At 43.5% G+C, this 22,299-nt stretch overlaps 1 protein-coding gene across 1 annotated transcript in view; it reads right to left on the bottom strand.

Moving 5' to 3' along the window:
* Positions 1–22,299, bottom strand: part of RYR2 (ryanodine receptor 2) — a 2,714,825-nt gene that overhangs the window by 201,809 nt on the left and 2,490,717 nt on the right. The window contains exon 94 of the mRNA XM_069234403.1: positions 20,374–20,416. Coding sequence (XP_069090504.1) covers positions 20,374–20,416 — 43 coding nt within the window. The remainder of the gene's footprint in view (positions 1–20,373; positions 20,417–22,299) is intronic.

The following is a 22,299-nucleotide window of genomic DNA, read 5'->3' as shown; positions in this document are numbered from 1 at the left end:
GGGGGGCTGAAAACACTTAGGCACCAGGGTTTGTTGTGTGTGTGTGTTTTGTTTGAGGGGGCAGCCCCTTGGGCAAGAATCACTCCCCATGGGGGCACATTACTGTTGGGTATTTCTGGCCCCCTTGGGGGCAGATCGGCCTATTTTTGTAAGGCCCATCTGCCCACCAGGAGGACAGAAAGCCCACTAGACATCTGGTAGAAATTGTTTTTAAAAAAAGAGGATGGGGGAATGGCCATAACCCCACCCAAAAATAAATGGGGACAAAGTTGTTCTGCCCTCCAGTGGGCAGATGGGGCAATTACCCCCCCCAATCCACTCCCCGGGGGGCAGAAAGCCTTCTAGATGCCAGGGAATAAAAATAAAAATAGTGGGTAGTGGCTACCAACCAGTATGGGCATGATTATGCCCCCACGGCAACTGAAGGGGGTAGTAGTCTTTCAGCTTTCCCCCGCACACTAAAAGATCTTATCCCAATGGCAAGCAAGAGGACATTATTTTAGGTTCTGGTTTTACATATGGGCCATGAGAGCTTGTCTAACTCTCAAAATCGTCCCACGACACATCTGAAAACTAAACATCTGGGGGAGTCCAAGGTGATGTGCTTCACATGCACCTGCACCATTTTCTTACCAATCATGCACTGCAAATCTCCAACTTTGCTTGAAATCACACCTTTTCCCCACATTTTTGTGATGGAACCTTCCCGATGCTGCAGGAATCCACGAAATTCCTACTACTCAGCACTGTTGCATCTATACCGATAAACATTCTGCCCCACTTGTCAGCCTAAAACTTTTTTTTTTCCAAACTGCCCTATGAACCCGTTTTGTTTCCCTTCGATTACAACATGTTTTTGGCTCTTCCCTAGTCACAGGCACTTGGTCCACCTACACAAGTGAGGTATCATTTTTATCGGGAGACTGAGGGGAATGTTGGGTGGTAGGAAATTTGTGCCAGTGCGGTGATCCCACACAGAAATGTGGGGAAAACGTGATTTTTTAGCTAAATTTGCGGTTTGCTGAGGATTCTGGGTAAGAAAACACTGGTGGATCCACACGCGTCACAACTACCTGGACTCCCTCGGGTGTCTAGTTTTCAGAAATGTCTCAGTTTGGTAGGTCTCCCTAGATGGCTGCTTGAGCCCAGGACAAAAATGCAGGTGCCCGCCCCAGCAAAATCAAGTAGTTTTGTATTTGATAATTCTGACATGTCCACGTGGTGTTTTGGGGCATTTCCTGTCATGGGCACTAGGACCCCCAAGCAAGTGAGGTACCATTTTTATCGGGAGATGTGGGGGAATGCTGGGCAGAAGTGTGTGGCTCCCCTCAGATTCCAGAACTTTGCAGCACCAAAATGTGAGGAAAAAGTGGGTTTTTTGCCAAATTCTGAGGTTTGCTAAGGATTCTGGCAACAGAAACTGGTGAGAGCACCACAAGTTACCCCATTCTGGGTTCCCCTAGGTGCCTAGTTTTCAGAAATGTCCAGGATTGCTAGGTTTTCCTAGGTACCAGATGAGCTAGGGGCCAAAGTCCGCAGCTAGGAAAATGTGATGTGTCCATTTTGTGTTTTGGGGCATTTCCTGTGGCGGGCACTAGGCCTACCCACAGAAGTGAGGTACCATTTTTATCAGGAGACTTGGGGAAATGCTGGGTGGAAGGACATTTGTGGCTCCTCTCAGATTCCAAAACTTTTTATCACTGAAATATGAGGGAAAAGTATTTTTTTTGCCAAATGTTAAGGTTTGCAAGGGATTCTGGGTAACCGAACCTGGTAAGAGCACCATAAGTTACCTCATCCTGGGTTCCCCTAGGTGTCTCGTTTTCAAAACTGCACAGCTTTGGTAGACCTAGAGACAAAATCCACAGCTAGGCACTTTCCAAAAAACACGTCAGTTGTCAATGTAAATATTTGATGTGTCCATGTTGCGTTTTGAGGGGTTTCCTGTCATGGGCACTAGGCCTTCCAACACAAGCGAGATACCATTTTTATTGGGAGACTGGAGGAAATGATGGGTTAAAGGACATTTGTGGCTCCTCTCAGATTCCAGAACTTTCTATCACTGAAATGGGAGGAAAAATTGTTTCTTTTTGCCACATTTGAGGTGAGAGCCCCACAAGTCACCCCATCCTAGATTCCCCTAGGTGTCTAGTTTTCAAACATGCACAGGTTTGGTAGGTTTCACTAGGTGCCGGCTGAGTTAGAGGCCAAAATCCACTGCTAGGCACTTTCCAAAAAACCCGTCAGATTTCAATGTAAAAATGTTATGTGTCCGAGTTGCATTTCCTGTCGCTGGCATGAGGCCTACCCACACAAGTGAGGTACCATTTTTATCAGGAGACTTGGGGGAACACAGAATAGAAGAACAAGAGTTATTGCCCCTTGTCATTCTCTACATTTTTTCCTTCCAAGTGTAAGACAGTGTGTAAAAAGACGTCTGTTTGAGAAATGCCCTGTAATTCACATGCTAGTATGGGGGCCCGAAATCAGAGATGTGAAATAACCACTGCTTCTCAACACCTTATCTTGTGTCCATTTTGGAAATACAAAGGTTTCCTTGATACCTATTTTTCACTCGTTATAATGAATTGCTGTATACCTGGTATACAATGAAAACCATTTGCAAGGTGCAGCTCATTTATTGGCTCCGGGTACCTAGGGTTCTTGATGAACCTACAAGCCCTATATATCCCCGCAACCAGAAGAGTCAAACAGACATAACAATATATTGCTTTCAAATTTCTTCCATAGCAGGAAAATGTAGACAGAAATTGCTCTTTTTTCACCTCAATTTAAAAAACATTTTTTATTTGAGCTGTTACTTTCTGTAGGAAAACCTTGAAGGATCTATACAAATGACACATTGCTGAATTCCGAATTTTGACTACTTTTCAGAAATGTTTAGCTGTCCAGGATCCAGCATTGGTTTCACACCGATTTCTGTCACTAAGTGGAAGGAGGCTGAAAGTACAAAAAATATTTTTAAAAATGGGGTATGCCCCAGTAAAATGCCAAAATTGTGTTGAAAAGTGGGGTTTTCTGATTCATGTCTGCCTGTTCCTGAAAGCTGGGAAGATGGTGATTCTAGCACCGCAAACCATTTGTTGATGCCATTTTCAGGGAAAAGCCACAAGCTTTCTTCTGCAGCCCTTTTTCCCATCTTGTTTAAAAAAACGAAGGCCCATATTTATACTTTTTTAGCGACGCATTTGCGTCGTTTTTTTGACGCAAAGTCGGTGCAAACTTTCAAAATTCAATGGTATTTTGTAAGTTTGCGCCGATTTTGCATAAAAAAACGACTCAAATGCGGCGCTAAAAAAGTATAAATATGGGCAGAAATTTTTGCTGTATTTTGGCTAATTTCTTTGTCTCCTCCAGGGGAACCCACAAACTCCAGGTACCTCTAGAATCCCTAGGATGTCGGAAAAAAAGGATGCAAATTTGTTGGTGGCTTATTTGGACAAAAAGTTATGAAGACCTAAGCACGGACTAACCAAAATAGCCAAAAAAAGGCTTGCCACAGGAGGGAAAAAGGCAGCCTGGCAGATAAGGGGTTAAAACAGATGGACGCCAACATAGTAGCTTTCTCACAAAACAACTTTGCATAAATGTCCTCTCGTCATCTGAACGTGCATGTTCTAGTGTGTGGCTCTGTAAGAAAGTGAATTAGTACTAACCTGTTAGGTTCAGTCGAAGGTTTCAGTATTTTTTACCTGAGCTCAGCCTCTGGTACCTATGACACTGAGGAGACATGCTTAACTTAAAGAAAATGTGTAAAGTATTTAGAAGTTCGAAAACAGTTTAAAAGTCAAAGACACAGCACAATAAATATTCCACTCTCATTTATAAGAAGAGAAAAACTTAGCAAGCAAAATGGCACCAAAATGACAAAAATCCAATAAGGGAATTCAGAAATATTAATTACCAACTGCAATGGTGCACAGGTTGGACACCAAACGGTCCCAGAGAAAGTCTAGAAGTCAAAAAGTCAAAAAAGATTCTAAGTCCCAACACAGACAGGGATTTTGTCACTTTTTGAGAAGAAGAATCCTCCTGTGCAGGGCACCACTGAAACTGAAGCCACTGCTGTGGAACCAAAGGCCAGATACCTGAAACATGTTGGTCCCACTGGAGCTCTGACATTTTGGAGATTTCTCATTGACAATATTCCAATCCCACTGCAGACAGGGACTAAGTAGTTTTCAGCAATGCGTGGACCTCTGAGTGGAAAAAGCTGACATCCAATTCAATGCCATGGAATTGCTTGTCCAATACTTTTCCTAGCAAGTCTCATGGAAGCTCAGGAGCTCTGGAGGAAAAGTTTTCAAAAGTTTCCAAACTTTCTTCTGGCACCTAAACAACCACAGAATTAAACTTCTGTGGCCACGAGTACCTCAGGAGAGGCTCTTAGAGACTCTTAGGATGCCAGACAGAGACCAACAGCAGGGTCTAGTCCAGACCAATTGCTACTGGTCAGCTGGACCCTTCAGGAAAAGGCCTCTTCAGCTTGTTGTGCCCCTGTAGTTCCACAGGAGGTCAACAAACTCACTCTTGTATTTCACTTTCTTATCCTGGGTACAGATAGAAAATCCAACTCTTTAGGTCTCCTCACAGGTCTCAACCATTAAGTGCACCCCTTCTTCTGTTCTTCTACCGGTCTAAAATTGTTCGGGGGATGGTGCCTTTGTGGACCACATTAAGGGCTTGAAATAGCTTGCGCATGAGAGTAACTCCTGGGTACTTCATAACCAAAGGGGTAGAAGTTCCTTCGGGCAACCATGCCCACATTTTCAGTAGATCCTGCTTGCCCTGCTGCAAGCGAGCCCAAAACCCCATGTACCAAAGGCAATGATAAGCTGGTCGAAGACTTTAGGCACATTAAATTTGGAGAGCTGGGTTATGTATGAAAGGGTACTAAAGAAATTACTTGTGTCCTCCCACATCTAACACTAAAATCCAGTTGGAAGCAGGCCCTGGACACACAACAAAACAGGAGACAGAATTCTGGTGAGACAAAACCAGAGTCCTTCAACAATCTAACAATGAATGCATAAGAATAGCGCTCTGGTCCTGTTTGATCCCTTTTAAGTGTGCAAATGTTCAGGCAGGATTTGTCATTGGTGTGCCAACAAGCGGGATAGTAGCCCCCAGCCTGAAAGTTTAAGCTGAGCTCAGAAGAGTCATCATTGCCCAGGCAGGTCAAACTTGAAATCAAAGTGCTCTATTGTATAAGTCTAAAGAGGAATTTCACTCCTTATTAAGGCAAAACACTTAATTAACAGCCAAGGGAGCTAAGGTTGATTAGCCTCGAGGCAGGGAAAAGGTAACTTTCTAAATGTTACTTTTCCTAAATATGTATAAACATTTACCATTGAATTGGGCTATTAATGAATAATAAAAAGAGTGACCGAATTATTTGTCTAGCTGGTCTCAGTATTGTGATAGCAGATTTAGGGGGTCATTTTGACCCTGGCGGTACGAGACCGCCAGGGCTAAAATGATGGAAGCATCGCCAACAGGCTGGCGGTGCTTCCTGGCCTATTACGACCATGGCAGAATCGCCGTGGTCACACCGCCGGGGCCGGCGGTATTCCGCCACATTTGCCCCGGCGGTGATAATCCGTCTGGGCAGTGCTGCTAGCAGCGCTGCCCAGGGGATTACTAGTCCCCCTCCCGCCAGCCTTTTCCTGGCGGTTTGAACCGCCAGGGAAAGGCTGGCGGAAAGGGGAGTCGCGGGGCGCCGGCATGGGCAGTGCAGGGGCCCCCTGACAGGGCCCCATGGAGCTTTTCACTGTCTGCTTAGCAGACAGTGAAAAGCGCAACGGGTGCAACTGCACCCGTCGCATAGCTGCAACACTGCTGGCTCCATTTGGAGCTGGCTCCTGTGTTGCGGCCGAGGTTTCCGCCCGCAGGCCCAGCGGGGATCTCCAAATGGCCGCGGCAGGAGTGCGCCCGCATTGGCGGCCGTCCGGCAGTCCGATCTTGGTGGGTGGCTGATGACGCCCGCCAAGGTCGTAATGACCCGCTTAATGTTTTAATATCACATATGAGTTTTCCTCATAGGGCACCCAGAGCCCTCCAGAATGAAAATAGCTTTTGAGGTGTTGTCACCACAAGGACATGGTAACATTACATTTCTACATGTCACACTTTTAAGTACCATACACCCTTTCTGTAGGCTGCAAGAGCTAGATAGGGGTGACATTAATATTTGAAAGGAATGTTTCCCCTCTCAAAAGTGTTATTTTGGCAGATTGAGCTCCAGGTTTAAACTACAGCAGTTAGGCTACACAGGTAGATATAAGCTTTCCTTGTCACAATAGTGGATGGCACAGTAATTGTTACACTCCACAGGTGATATGCATCTTTCTATGCCAAAGGTATATTGTCTGCTCCATACACTATGGCCTTATGAGAAAGTTAAACAAGCCAATCAGAAATTATCAAATTTCTACAGTTCAGAGCACATATACTGGGCCTGGGATAGAGTCTAAAACCATAATAACATTCAGTACAAAATGAGTGTGACAGCAGACAAATGAGCATTTTCTCACAGCCTTGGCTGGTAATGTGCATTCAAAATCATTCAGGCAAATTACATAATGTAAACATAGGTTGAAGTTCCACAAAGGAAAAATTAGAAACATATAAACCATTTCAGGCAGCCAATGGCTGACATGGGACTTATGGACCTATAAACACCCACAGAGGGGTATTTCTAGAGGAAGTATTTTGGACTTCATTAGAATCGATACAGATCAACTATGCATTCCTGTACAGGGCCTGGTCTATACAATGTATAGTGTGAAAGCTAAAAATAGTGCCCTATATGGAGCAGAGTTGTGGGGCTTTGCAGGACTCACTAGATTGGAAAATACTGAAAATATTTTTTTACGATCTTTTGATAGGCCTCCCCAAGACTATATCCTTGCTACCTGTATGGTAGGACTTGGCTGTTAAGCCAATTATTGATAAAGATCAGTTAAGACCAATTTTGTTTTGGAGGAGGCTTAAATCCTCACCAGCTTTAGAAGAGTATCATAATGCTCTTAAAGAACTAATTGAGCTCGATGAGAATTCCAGGATTCATTGGATGTGCTCCATTAGGGACCCTCTGTGCCAAATAGGTTAGAAGGCACAATGGAATGATTATGGTCATCCTCTGAACCCCTCTAAGGAACCCCTTAATGAAGCCTTCTGGTCGCACAAATGGGCATTAAAGATGAGCAATAGAAAGCAAGGAACTCTCACTGCAGCCTTCATAGATGTAAAATCTCACAACATGTGTGTATCCTTTCTAGGCTATATTTTGGCTCCTGCAGCTAGATTATTGTAGTGTGACTTTGACATGGTACACTACCATAACAGTCTTTTTGTGCAAAATGGAAATCTAAACAAGACCAGAGTATAACTTACCCTGTATGCAAACATCCTGTTTATAATCTGCAGCACTTTTGTTCTGGGCATGTAAAGCCTAGGTTGATTTAAATGATACCCATTTGCAAACAGCTGGGGACTAGGCAGTGTGTGGTGACCCTGAGGCTGTTGTGACCAGAGACCAGGGAATTTATTGTTTGCACTGTTGCCAAATATCACCCGTGGTGTATTAGAGTTAATATGATAAGGCAGACTATTAACAAATTCTAACAGATATGTTTAAGCTTAAGCCTAGCCATCAACTTCACTTTTTTCACAGGCGTGTTGATCTATTCTCAAAAAATCAAAATATGGAACAAAAGGAAGTGTTTAAGTTATAATACCCAGATTAATACTTGGTTCGTTCCTAGCGAACTATGGGCATTGCTTAGCCCTATATTTCAGTAAATATATGTGACAGTGATGTGCTTGGATAAGGGAGCATATTTAAAGGACTCTGTGCTGTTCTATGTGTACAAACTGTACAGGTAATGTGTTGGACGGCAAAACCTCCTTTCTACTGAAATGTTGTCATTTATGATGTTTTACTTTTTTATATGATCTATGTATTATGCACTGTACCTCAGTTTGGGTAAATTGTGATGTTTCCAGGATGATGTTTTATATACCTGATTTTATATGTGTATCTGCTGTTTCTATTGTGTATTGTATACTAATGGTTTAAATGCTGAATAAAGTGTTTATGAGTGCAGGTTTGCTTCATGATAAATAGTTAGTGCAGCAGGAATTTCCACATAAAAACCTGAAGTATTTGCTAAACACACCACTTGTGTATATTGTTGTTCTTTATTAAATTCAATCAAATTAAATATGTCTCCTGTTAGTACCCCACTCTGAGTGTACCCAAGTAAGAACCTTGCAGCCAAATCTGGAACACTCAGAAGCTTATGGCTCAGGAAAAGCCAAAATCTGTTGTATAACACCGTAACCTAATTCAGTCTGAATTAGCCCTAATTTAGCCTGAAACACATGACCTCTAATCATTGACACATTTTAAAGTAAGAGAAGGAGATTAAACATTGCTACTACAATACCAGCAAGAAGTCAAAAGCACTCTTATTCCTGAAGGCATGTCAATAACTTCCACATTTCTTCCATCTTCATCTTTAGCTCGAGTTCTGTCTCAGCTCTGACACATCTATCTTAACTTCATTTTTATTAGTGTTAGTTTTCCACATGATATCTTAAGTTGTTACTGGCACCATGAAGCATGGAGCAAACATGCATATGTTATTATAATGCAACCAAATGTGGTGTATCGAAACAAAGCACTGACATGGTATGGCAAGGATCTTTGAATCATGTATTTACATAGGATCTTGACTACAGTTACAATTGAAGGGGTGATTGTAATGGTTGACAGGGTTAGGATACAGACATGGAGAAGTATATGTGAAGAGATTGACAAACAGGAAGAGAAGCATCCAAAAATATGTAAAAGGGATGTGATAGTGGTGGATCCTAAGTGGGATGTGGTAACCAGAAGTGAGTGGAAGTGCTGGTTGTCCTTGTCATTTTAACAGCATTTGACAATCTGTAAAAATAGGAGTCTCCAGCAAGAAGTACAGGCTATGGGCCTTGACTAATTTGAATTTAATTGTAACTGAGGGAGAAGGTCTGCCTTGGGATCCTAGGTTCTCCCCTTGACATCCTTTAAGTCCTACGTCAGGCAAAACATGTTTTCACATTATTGTATGCTACCAATACATGCCTTCTTTAAAGGTCAAATCAAAAGATCAAAAAATATCCTTAAAGCAGCACATTCATCTTGTAGGCATTTGATAAACCTAAAGAACCAATAACTCCTGACTGTAATCTGCGCTATGTAAAATAACATATGAATCACACTGTATTTGATGGAATAAATGAAGCTTGCACATTCAGACTAACATCTAAAAAGATCAAGTTCCTGCTCGGATCACATAATGTATTATGAAAATTACACTTGTGGGTACAGCTCTGTCACACTTCAAACATAATTGCTCTTAACATGATGAAGCTTGTGTTTTGGAGGTGTTAGACCTGGCATCCTTGGCATGGTTTCCCCTGTCTTTTTGCCTCTGCCCCTGTATTTTTGACTGTGTGCTGGATTTCGTTTCTGCTGGTTTTTGGTACTCGGGACACTTTACCACTGGTGACCTGTGCTAAAGTGCAAGTGCTCCCTGTGTAAATTGTGTTTATGATTGGTTATCCATGATTGGCATATTTGATTTACTGGTAAGTTCCTAGTAGAGTGCACTATGTGCACCCAGGGTCTGTGAAACAAATGTTACTAGTGGGCCTGCAGCACTAATAGTGCTTCCCACATGGGTAGCCCTGTAAACATGTCTCAGACCTGCCATTGCAGTGTCTGTGTGTGCAGCTTTAAACTGCTAATTCGACCTGGCAAGTGTACCCACTTGCCAGGCCCATAACTTCCCTTTTACTATATGTAAGTCACCCCTATGGTAGGCAGTCTGGGTAGGGTGTAGTCTATTTAAATGGCAGGACATGTACTGGGGTGTTTCACATGTCCTGGTAGTGAAATACTGCCAAATGTGTTTTTCACTATTGCAAGGCCTATCTCTCCCATGGGTTAACATGGGGATTGCCTTTAGATATCTTTTAAATGCAGTTTCCCATTGGGAGCAGATAGAGATCTACAGTTTGGGGTCCATGAACTCACACTTTAAAAATACATCTTTTGGTAAAGTTGGTTTTAAGATTGTCTGTTTTAAAATGCCACTTTTAGAAAGTGTGTATTTTCTTGCTTAACCATTCTGTGCCTCTGCCTGGCTGCTGAATCTTGGGCTGGGTCAAACTGACAGTTGGGCTGTTTGTGAATTTACTCTAGACAGTGACACAAAGGGAGCTGAGGTGTGTCCAGCATATCCTGAAGAGGCTACAGAGGGAGGGAGGATCTGTTACCTGCACTTGAAAGGGCTGTGTGTGTCCCCTCACAACACAGTCTCCAACCCCCTAGAGTGTGGGTGGCGTAGAGCAAGGAAGAGACAGGGAGGAAGAGAGTAGTGGACTCAAAACCCCAGACTTCGAGAACACTTATGGATCAAGAGAATCCTCTGTCAAGGAGAAGAGCTGAAGAGCTGTGAGGAGGAGTACTGCCTCTTTGCTGCATGTGCTTTGCTGGGTTGGCCTTAGAGAGAACAAAGACTAGACTTTGCTGTGTATCCTGCCTGTGAAGATTCTCCAAGGTCTAGGACTGAGCTTGCATCCTGTTAAGAAGTCTGAGGGGCATCAAAGACGTCACCTACCAGCACCTGGACTCTCTTGCTGAGAGCCCTGACTTGCCAAGTGTTGCCAAATCCAGTCCCTGGGCCCCTGGGGAGGAGACGCTGGCAGAACCTCAGTAAAAATCTATGCACCAGAGCCCAGTGGCAGAAAAATCAACAGACCCGAGGCTGCCTGTCCGGCAATTGATGTATCTCTTCCCTGTGAGAAAAGAATCAACAAATCGCTTACCCTGCAGAGGAGGAGTCAATGTACTGCTTCACTTGCCAGTAAGGAATCAAGGCATAGTTTGCTTTCCGATGTACGCTTGCCCCTGCTGATTTATTTTTGATGCATACCAGGTACTTTGTGCTAAAACAAAACATTCAGTGATTCTTATGGATTAAGACTCTTTTTACTTTAAAAGTTGATATCTTTACTTGTGTATGTTGGATTTTGTCTTGTTTGAGTTTGATAAACAGTGGCTATTTTTCTAAATTGGTGTGGAGTCCCTTTATGGTGTTTTCATTATATCACTATATGTGTTTATGCAAATACTTTACACATTACCTCTGAGATAAGACTGACTGCTTGTGCCAAGCTACCAAAGGGGTGAGTAGGAGTTATCTAAACTGGGTATCTCCCTTACCCTGGCTAGAGTGAGGGTCCCTACTTGGACAGGGTGTAAACTGTCTCCCAACTAGAGACCCCATTTCTAACAGAAGGCAACAGGTCTGTTTATGCGTTCCCCCGAAAATGGCATCAATGGATAACTTAAGGATAAATCTATTGAAGCTGGCCTATGTGTTTGGTTATTTTTTGGTGTTTGGCCATTCTGCATGCTTCACTATACATCTATGATTTCAAATGGAACCCAGAACTTAAAGACATCATCCCGGATTGACGCTGTCACATCTGCTGTTCTAGCTCCAGCGGAAATTTACCTTCCCAGAGACTTATTCTTCAAAAATTCTTTTAAGTCCATAAGTAAGGGAAGACTGGGCCCAATCCACCTTGTGCATCGGACCCACACTGCATCACAATCTGCCATAACTTTTGATGTTGCCCTGGCCTTGCGTGACTAGATGCCCGTGGTTGGTGCTGTGATCTTTTAGGCACTATTTTTCACTAAATACTTTAAAAATGTAGTTCTTCTAATTGGATTTAATACATTTTGAAGTCAAACTATTTATAACATTTTTTTCTCCGTTTTTTAAAATGTTTTTCTAAATTAGTGTGGAAGTGGTGTGCCTCTAACTTAAACCTACCTACTTTTGTCCCACGTTATCAGAGGGCTGAGCACAGGTTATTTTATCAACTTTTGTGGTTTACCCTGACAGGGATTGTGGTTGTGCTTGAAAAGGGTTTTCTCTCCCCTCATTTAAAAATCCAGTTTCCTCAAATTAGCCTTTATTCCAACTTTACACTTGTTACACAGCAGCCACAGGACCTGGAAACAAAGGGTCATGCACCCTAGAGCCACAAAGCTAATAGTCCCATCTTCAAATTTGGAAACATGTCTCACAGAAACACATATTTCCCATCCAGGAGACTTAGGGTGGCAATACGTTTGTACAGATGGGCTCCTCTGGGACTTCTCCGCTCCTAGGAACTCCCAGAGCCAACAAGCACTTTTCTGAGGCTGTTCCTGTCTTCCTGGTATACCACCAAACAGAAATGTTCAAAGTTTTGGCCCATCCCATCACCTTATGGGGCAAGCCTTCACTCAGTTGATCATGGCCTGCAGCACACTCTCTAATTCGGCCATGTACTGCATGTGTTTCCATTTTCTTATCTTATTTAAACAATTCCCTTTCAGGCTTGCGGCATTTGAGCTAGGGTCTCTGATTTCCCCGCCAGCCCTCACAGTCCCTGCCACTACCTGTGCCTTGCTAGCCAGTAGCTTGTTAGCCAGTACGGGAGCTAGCTTCCTTCTTTCCCTGGTAGAATTCCACACAGTCTGAAACTTATGTGTTCACTTCTACCTCCCAGTAGGCACGGGCAAGATAAGCAAGAAAGACACTCAGCAATGCTCTTAGTGATCATGCTTTCACTGAGAGGCTGATGCAATGGAGCACGGAGTGCTCCGTGAGGTACCTCTGAGCCACTGTCTTCTGCAGGAGTCATAGAGCAAGTCTAAAAACAGTGCACCCACAGCAGCCTAGTTTGGCTATGGGGCCCCAGAGGCTATTAGTATACAGAACAAAAGGGTGCCACACATAGCCCTTTCTGGTTGATCCCCTGAACATTGGCCTTCCTGGGTACTAATTCTCAGCCTGGCATTCTCAGGGAATCACTGGGCCTGCACTCGAGCAAACAAAATTAACGCTTCATTGATGGCAATGATGGTCTGTTTTCAATGGCGTTTACCTTCTTTTTCTCCTATTGGTATCCTCTAGACAGAAAGTGTGCTCATTTCAGGCCTTCTGGCCTCCAAATATTTGTGAATTTTTTGAAGATTGTTTTTCCACTGCTCTACTTTTGATGAGGGAGAGCTCAGGGCTTGCTCTCTAGCTTCTCACAGTCTGCTGTTAAGGCCTCTTTGGCACTTCTCCTTGGGCCAAAGTTGCTTCTTCAGCAGTGACCCACAGCCCTCAAATCAGATTATACCCTCTGCCTGTCTGCCACAGGCTCCACAGCCTCCTGTCCACCTGCAGTGTGCTTTTGTGTTCAGCACGACTCAGAGGGTCTCCCCACATGACCATTCCTCAGAAGTTCCACAGGAGCCCTCTCCTCCAGGGTCCCCAGAGAGTGCCTCTCTCCACTACCCCTATAGGAAGTGTTGAGGCCAGTGCCATTGAGATAAATCCTAGTCCCTGGGTGCTGGTAGGAGTCAGAACACCTTGGATTCTGTTTTGTAACAAGAGTCAGAAATGATTTAGTCCCTTTTGTTAGGTTTAGTCTCTAGGTCATTGTATCCATCCATATTTTGTAGTCTTCTCTTAGGCTTTCTACTTCAGGTGTAGCTCCTTCCAGGTCCCAGAATGTTCTACAAAGTGTCTCTCTTGTGCACAGGAGTTTAAGTAAGGTAGAACGTTCCAGAAAATGGGCTACTCTGCACAGTTTAAAAATGATGCCTCATCACTCCACGTCTGGCCCATGCCTCCTGCATTCGATCAAGGGACTTTTCAAAATTGTGACTTCAAGTGGTAAGTGGTCTTAGGTCTCTACGAGTTCTAAGCACAGACCCTAAATGACACAGCAGTTTGGTCCCTTTCTTAAAAAGCTTTAGAGGAGGTGCCTTCATGAGAGTGGTGCCAGAGATCTGGCTGCCTCTTTATTTTCCTTTAGAGCTGGGGAACCAAGGTGACTAGAACTAAACTAAGCAGGTTCTGCTATCACCATCCTTCTCACCCAGGAACAGGTTTAATCCCCTCCAAACGGGCCTAGTGTGTGGGAAGGTTCTGATCTACTTGCTGGGCAGTGAAGTAATTAGCTTGGTCCAGGAGGTTAGTAAAAAGCTGAATCTAATTAAGGGCTAACTCAGAGAAATATAACCAAACTCAAAATATATGTGAGAATGCAAATTTCGCCAATTTGATATCATGTTTGTGCTTGTGAAGTGCACATTAAACTTTTCTCTAGGTTCAGTCAATGCAAATATGTTACTTTGGTGCAGCTTTACCATAGAGTGCAGATATACTGAAGCATGACAGACTTTCAGTGAAACACTACTGACTCACACTATATCAAAAAGAAATGAATGTTCAGTTAAATTGTAAGGCTTGCACAGCCTTTTAACAATTTATTAAATAACCCATCTGGGACATGCTACCAATGCGTAGGTGCTGAGCGGATCTAGATAGTAGTTTTACTGTCTCAGCCCTCACAAGTATTGACAACTAAGTGATCATATGTAACCAGACCTGAATTCTTACCCTCAGCTGTGCAGCAACAGACTTGATTTTGAAGGACCAGTACTGGTGGTAAGCACTCAAATCCAGAATCACTCACAACAGTGATTCTGAACCCCAGGTGGTCCAAAAGCAAAAAACTGAAGGAGGGATAATTAGTTAGGAAGGAGGGATAATAGCTTTTCCTAACAGTATACTTGGAATTAGGCTCAGTGGCAAGCATAGTCTACCCTGAGAAAAAAAAGAGGTATAAGAAGAGCACTCTTAAACCTGGAAACCTGCACAGCTTTTGAATGCATAACATATCTGTCTGCTCAGATATTTATTTAGCAGCAACACCCAGCACCAACATCAGTTCAATATAGAAGCATTTAGGAAAATTCTCTAGGATGGAAAACACTGAACAGGCAAACAAAGAAGTATTTTAGTTAAGTATGACTACAGAAAGTTATAAGGGCATAACTGAGTTGTTTCTGTATCAGCTTCTTAGAAATGCAGCTGATAACGGTCATTGAGCAAACTCCTTCAGGTTAACAAAAGTGGGTTGATGGGACTGCCATGCCAAAATAGTCACTATTTTTAAAAAGTTTTTCTAGGCACAGACCTCCTAACTGGGGATCTGTCTGTGAAAAATATATACAAATGCCCCTTGATGTGCTGGAAAAGTTCTGCCAGCGTATTGCTCATATTTTTACTTTTTCCTATCTAGTGCTGCTGCTGCATATGTGACAGTTACGGACAGGACAAAATCTAGCAGAAATTGTGACAGAAGACCTGTACTATCTTGGACATTAATTGTTTATCTGCTCTGAGGGGTTTCCTGACAGCAGAGCCAACAAAAGCTGCTCCACTGTCAAGAAAACTGCAGTGGCCTGACCGTTAAGTGAGGCAATTTGTGCAAGAGGTAGGAGTAAGGTGCATCCTGCCATTTTACATGGATGCCCTATTACCATCCACCTTTAAACGACCCTAAAGACTTTAGGTTTGGAAAATGTTCACCGTTTAGTTTATTAGACAATAAGGCCAAAATAAGATGTAGAGAGGGATGTTGAGCTTAAAATTACACCTCACTAGTTGAAGATGCTGATTTAGATTAAACTGATACATTGTCAGAATGATAACTTCAGTAAATTGATCCCAAATTAACAGTGTGGATGTAAAGCATTTTACGATCCAGGCCTTTGAGGTTCTTTTGGAATAAAGGATTACACATGCAGAGCAAAAGCAGCCATTATGATTACTGTCTATTCACCACATATTGTTGATTTGTTACAGATGTACTCTTGTACAAGTCAGCCTAGGTGAAATATTGAGCACAAATCTGAACCATCTGATTTGTCTGGATATTCAAATTTGCCTAAAATTCTAGAATGTTTTTACAGGTCAAGCTGCAGTTAAGTATTAATTTACAATGAATGCCTGGTTGTCAAGTTTGGAAGGAGTGTAAGGGGAGGCTCAGAGATAATTAAGGTGGGACATTCTTAACAGTTTGGATCTGGTTTCTACTATAAATGGGGAAGCATGCTTCTAGTGTATCTGCAGTAGGAGGAGGAGAAAGGAGAGAACATTGTGTTGGATGGTTCTTCTTTGAACCTTCAAAGCCAAAAAACACAAACTCCTTAGTATTCCCTGCCTTTCCTTTCCCAGGAGACTGGGGCGAAAGCTGTTAAAATGGCACACTGTCCACGGGGTGCCTGCACTCCTCTCCGGGGCTTTACCAAAACCAGACTGTGGGAACACTTGAATCTTCCTACTAGATTTGTGATGGGACTCTAGTGCAGACATTTCCCTGCAAATTTTTGCAGGTCGACCTAAACTTCATAGGTGACCTTCAAATTTCTCTTTTCAATTTTCAAGAAGTTTACTGAGGTCTAACCACATGTAAAACGTGTACTCACTGAAAAGACAAAAATCTCTCTTGAAATAACAGTAATGCTTAGAAGTGTTTCAGGAAGCCCCAAGCTTGTTAGCATCTGGGATAAAGTCCTGAGTGAGAGATGTGGACAAACATACATTCAATATGATCCCTTTTGGTTATATTGGTGTATGTGGCACTTCTGGGTAGTTTTCACGCCACCTCTCATCTGGCATCTGTACTTGCTGTTTTCGAGACTACACATGGCAAGTTGTGAATATTTCACATGAAGAGAAAACATAGGTGCCAGAAATGGAGTAAACTAAATGTAATAAAACAACAGGATGACAACAATGGATGTTAAAACCCTCTTAAGCTTACATAGAGACTGAGTTGAAGACTACTATATGAAAATATATTACATCATTAATGAAGGTATATTTTGATTGTTTTGGGCAGACACTACATATAGACCTGTCTTCTGTAGGCATAATGAAGTAACTCCTAACAGCTATCACGAGTATCGTTCTAAAAGGGTTTTGCAGTTGGTCACAAAGATTGTGCATCCATAAGACATGTGTCATAAAAATGTAGTTATGGGCCTGAGGGGGTGCATTTTGAGCACATGGACCCTGGTGCTTTAAAAATGTAACTTCCTGTATAGAGTCCAAAAGAATGCTATAGCTAAATACACAATGCTGTTCCAATACTGGGACCTCGGTGCAACTTTGTCAGTGTACCTCAGTTCACACAGTCCAAGCCCCTCAGTTGTGCCAGAGCCAGGAACCCCACACACACACTGTCTGAGAGAGCACCTCAGTTCTTACAGTTGGTGAACATTGCTGTTTTAGTACTGGAACCTCTGGCGCAGCTACGTCAGTGCACCTCAGTTCACACACTCCAAGCCCTCAGCCATGCCAGTGCCAGGAACTCCACACATGCTGTCTGCCATAGTACCTCAGTTCTTCCAGTCGGTACACTCTGCTGCTCCAGTACTGGGACCTCGGGTGCAGCTCCATCAGTGCACTTCAGTTCACACACTTCAATCCCTGAGCCATGCCAGTGCCAGGATCCCCACACAGGCTGTCTGCCAGAGCACCTCAGTTCATGCAGTCAGTACGTTCTGCTGCTCCAGTACTAGGACCTTGGGCACAGTTCCATCAGTGCACCTCAGTTCTACCCTGGTGTGGTCACTTCCTTCCTTTGGACCCTGCTCACATAAAGTTCCATTACAGCAGCTCAGTTCTAATATTCAGTCCACTGCCAAGCCAATACTGGACCCAGTGTTTAAAGTCCTCTTAAACATGCAGCTGCTGCAGTTAAATGTGCGAAGACGGAATACTGAGGCAGTGCAATCATGAAGCCATCCTAGTCCTCTTTAATCCATTTGCATGCACTCCCTGCCCCTTCAGTTCACTCTTACAGCCTTCTGCTTTCTCCCATTGTGACGCTTTTTTGCTTTTCTCTTCCTCCGTCTTTCCCATATATGTCTTTTGCTTGCAGTAAATGCTTAAGGAAGAAAAATAAGTGCCAGCCCTCAAACATAGGTGCTAGTGCTCAGTGCTAGTGCTCAGTACCGGAAGCAACAAGCACAAATTAAGCACTGAGTGGACCTAAAGGCGCAAAACACAGCCCAGCCAGTGCACCTCAAGTCTAACATCCAGTGCCACTGTTGATAGGAACCACCACAGCTCTGCCAGAATCCATCAATTCTAACATGCACTGCACATTTCTTCTGAGTCCTAAGGCTCATACAAACGCCCTTCAGGAATTCCCGCTTCTGAGGTTTAGAGGCAATGCCACTCCTATGCTGGGCCCCACTGGCAGCTTCACAAGGGTACCTCCAGGCTAACACTCCATTAACATACCTCACTTCTGCCCTTATGTGCCCATTACTATTCCAGTACTGCAGTCCACATAAAACTCTGTCAGTACACCTCATCCCTAACCTGCAGTGCCCCATTATTCCAATACCAGGAATTACACGGTGCTCTTTTTCTCATTCCTCACCCGCTGCCCTTCTGTTATTCCAGCACTGGGTGGGACACAGCTCTGTCTATACCCCCAAATCTGATCTGAAGCGCTGCAATACTGCTGTATTAGTGTTCACATACAACTCTGCTAATGCATCTTCTGTTGTTCTGCAGTGCCCCCTGCTGTTCCACACTCTGACTTCTGTTTGAGGACGTCGGAGAGCCAATTATATCTATTCTTAGCTGTCATCATTATTTGGGAGGGTCTGTTTCACCTATCTCACTCTGTTCTTTCCTTCACCCTGTTTACTCTCAACGTTCTCTTATCCCCCTACTTTTCTCTTTCCAGCTCCTAAAAGCCACAAGTTAACAGTTTTGCTCTTTCTTTCAACTGTTTATTTATTCACCTCTCCTTTTTTTATTTCCCTCTTCCTATTGCTACCTCCTCTTTTAAACTCGCAAAAACTTGGTTATTTCTTTCCTTGTTTTGTTCCTTTCTTTTTTATTCATCAGGCATTCATTCTTTCACTATTATTTCTCTCCCCTTCCTTCTTTCTTTGTCTTTTTATTTGTTCTTTCCTTTGACTTGGTATGTATCATTTCACTTTTTTAAGATCTTTCTTCCTTCCTTTCTCTGGTGTTTTTCTTATCTTTATATGTCAATTCACATTTTACTGTAAATCCCTCTTTTTCCCACCTGTATGTGGAAGCCACAAGTTACTTTTTGGGACCCGAAGTGTCAAAGTGTTTTTCCCATTCTATGTCTATGTAAATGTGTCAGTACATACATGCCCTGGTTTTTTCACTACTTGTTTCACCCTCCAGTTCTCTTTTTTCTTTAAGGTCCATTTTTCTCTTTTTTTAACTTTTCTTTCAATATTTTTTCCTCTATATCTTTCATTTGTTAGCTTCATTCCCTCTTTAGGGTCGAGCCTGGGTTGCATGCGCTCGCGCATGTGTATCGCAGCAAGGCGCTTTAGGGTTTAGAAAAGGGCTCGGAGCCCTGTCGACCTCATGTCAGTGTTCTTCATTGGTTCGTGGGCTTGCCTAATAAAATCTGCTTGCTTTCATTAGTCGAAGGCATGCATACGTCATGCCTTTTCTGGTGGCTAGCCCTCCTCGAGCGCATCGACCAAGTACAGAAAACATGCAAGGCTCGATGTTTTCTGTCCGGCTCGTGGACTACTTTTTCTCTAATTTATTAGCGCATTTCGCTTGGCAGAAGTCGAACGCTTTACATAGTTAATTGCACTTTTTCGGGTTACGTACATAAATGCACTTTTGCCGATAGGTGAAAAGTCGGCTTAGGATTTTACAACGCTATCAGCTCTAAACATGTTTCTTTCTTTTGTTTGTTGTATTCCTTGTACTTCTCTTTTTCTATCCCATCCGCCTTCTCTCCTGAGGCCTAGATATCAATAGAGCAACAAGGGCACTGGCACCGGGGCCCAGAGACCCTCGGACCTCACTCAATTCTAATTACTGCTCTCTTTCCTACCAAAATTCCAGTCAACCATTTTTCTTTCTTACATCATGGTTCATGGCACCGTTACTAGGCCACTTGTACTCTCCATCTTGACTCCCGACTACCTCTTTCCTTTCAACCTCCAATCCCTCCTAAATTATACTTTTGTTATGGTGTTTTGAGCATTATATTCTAATGCCAAATGTTTATTTCTGATAAAGGATTTATGATAATTGTATATGTTTTAAGATAGCAAAAGAAAGAAAATGGAAGTGTTTTAGTTAGATGCTGGGCCACTGGAATTATTTGGCAGGAAAAGACGAAATTATTAGGAGAGTTGACCAATTTATGTGGCAAGAAAAGTCCAGTTATGAATTTACAATGCTAATAGCTCTAACTCTAGAAAATGTGAGACCTGTTGCATTGCAAATGCTTAATTTTTTTATTGCAGTCACGAAGAAAGGTAGCTTTATCAGAGAATATAGAAAAAACACCTTTATCCTATTTATCCGTATGAGACAGAACAAAAATATTAGTTCTACACATTAAATGCTTCCCAAAAAATAAGTGAAGTAAAAATACCTTTCTTTTAACGAACTTGTCCCAATAGTTGTTAGGAAATGATCTGAAACATATAAAGAAAATGTATCATTATATTATATAGTTATGAGCAATAACTGTGCAATTACAAAATAAAATGTATAAAGATTGGGCCGGGGCTACATTTCACCCATTCAATTGTTTCAATTTAGTTTTGTGTAAAAGAGAAGAGGCTCTACATACATTACATTCCTACCCACGACAGGGATGTTTTCAGAGATTCGTGGTCCTACATGGAGTTTGGCAAATGCGGCGTATCTGCCGAAATGAGGGAGCTTTATGGAGAATGTCCCACAACTGCCAAACCTGAATCCCTCAGTTTTACTATACAGTATTATTAATATAATGTCCTTTGCACATAAAATAAAGCAATCAGAATTGGTAAAATTAGTCACTAGCCTGCAGTGACAATTTTAAAAGCAGAGAGAGCATAAACACTGAGGTTCTGGTTAGCAGATCCTCAGTGATACAGTTAGGCACCACACAGGGAACACATACAGGGCACAACTTATGAGCACTGGGGTCCTGGCTAGCAGGATCCCAGTGACACAGGCAAAAACAAACATACATATAAGTAAAATGGGGGTAACATGCCAGGCAAGATGGTACTTTCCTACACAACCCCCCCCCCCCAACGAGGGACAATAAGGCTAACCTTGCCCAGATGAGTCTTCATTGCCTAAGTGGATATGTGCAGGAAATACTAACTCTCAGGGGTTTTCTCTGCAGCTACCGCTGCTGCCAACCCTCAGACAGGTTTCTGCCCCCCTGGGGCCTGGGCAGCCCGGTCCCAGGAAGGCAGAACAAAGGATTTCCTCTGAGAGAGGGTGTTACACCCTCTCCCTTTGGAAATATGTGTTAAGGGCCTGAGAGGAGTAGCCTCTCCTGGCCTCTGGAAATGCTTTGAAGGGCACAGATGGTGCTCTCCTTGCATAAGCCAGTCTACACCGGTTCAGGAATCCCCCCAGCCCTGCTCTGGCGCAAAACTGGACAAAGAAAAGGGGAGTGACCACTCCCCTGACCAGCACCTCCCAAGGGGAGGTGCCCAGAGCTCCTCCAGTGTGTCCCAGACCTCTGCCATCTTGGATGCAGAGGTGTGAGGGCACAATGGACACCTCTGAGTGGCCGTTGCCAGCAGGTGACGTCAGAGACCGCCCCTGTTGGTGCTTCCCTTTCTCTGTAGCCAATCCTCCTGTGAAGGCTATTTAGGTTCTCTCCTGTGGGTTTCTCACCAGATAACAAATGCAAGAGCTCACCAGAGTTCCTCTGCACTTCCTCTTCGACTTCTGCCAAGGATCGCCAACTGACTGCTCCAGGACGCCTGCAAAACCGCAAAAAGTAGCAAGAAGACTACCAGCAACATTGTAGCACCTCATCCTGCTGGCTTTCTCGACTGTTTCCTGGTGGTGTATGCTCTGAGGGCTGTCTGCCTTCACCCTGCACTGGAAGCCAAGAAGAAATCTCCTGTGGGTCGACTGAATCTTCCCCATGCCAACGCAAGCACCAAACGTCTGCATCACCGGTCCCCTGGTTCCCCTCTCATCTTGACGAGCATGGTCCCTGGAACACAGGAGCTGGATCCAAGTGTCCCCGACAGTCCAGTGGCCCTTCTGTCCAAATTTGGTGAAGGTAAGTCCTTGCCTCCCCATGTCAGACATTAATCCTGTGTACTGCGTGAACTGCAGCTGCTAGGGCTTCTGTGCACTTTTGCAAGACTTTCTTTGTGCACAGCCTAGCCCAGGTCCCCAGCACTCCGTCCTGCATTGCCCAACTCGCTGAGTTGGACTCCGACTTCGTGGGACTCCCTTTTGTTGTGCTGAGACGACCGCTGTGCTCAGATCTTCTGAACGCCTGTTCAGGTGCTTCTGCGGGTGCTGCCTGCTTCTGTATGGGCTCTCTGAGCTCTCT

This window comes from Pleurodeles waltl, chromosome 5 (genome assembly GCF_031143425.1).
Source record: "Pleurodeles waltl isolate 20211129_DDA chromosome 5, aPleWal1.hap1.20221129, whole genome shotgun sequence".
Lineage (NCBI taxonomy): Eukaryota > Metazoa > Chordata > Amphibia > Caudata > Salamandridae > Pleurodeles > Pleurodeles waltl.
The sequence above is the reverse complement of the archived record's forward strand: the minus strand, read 5'-3'. Positions and strand labels throughout refer to the sequence as shown.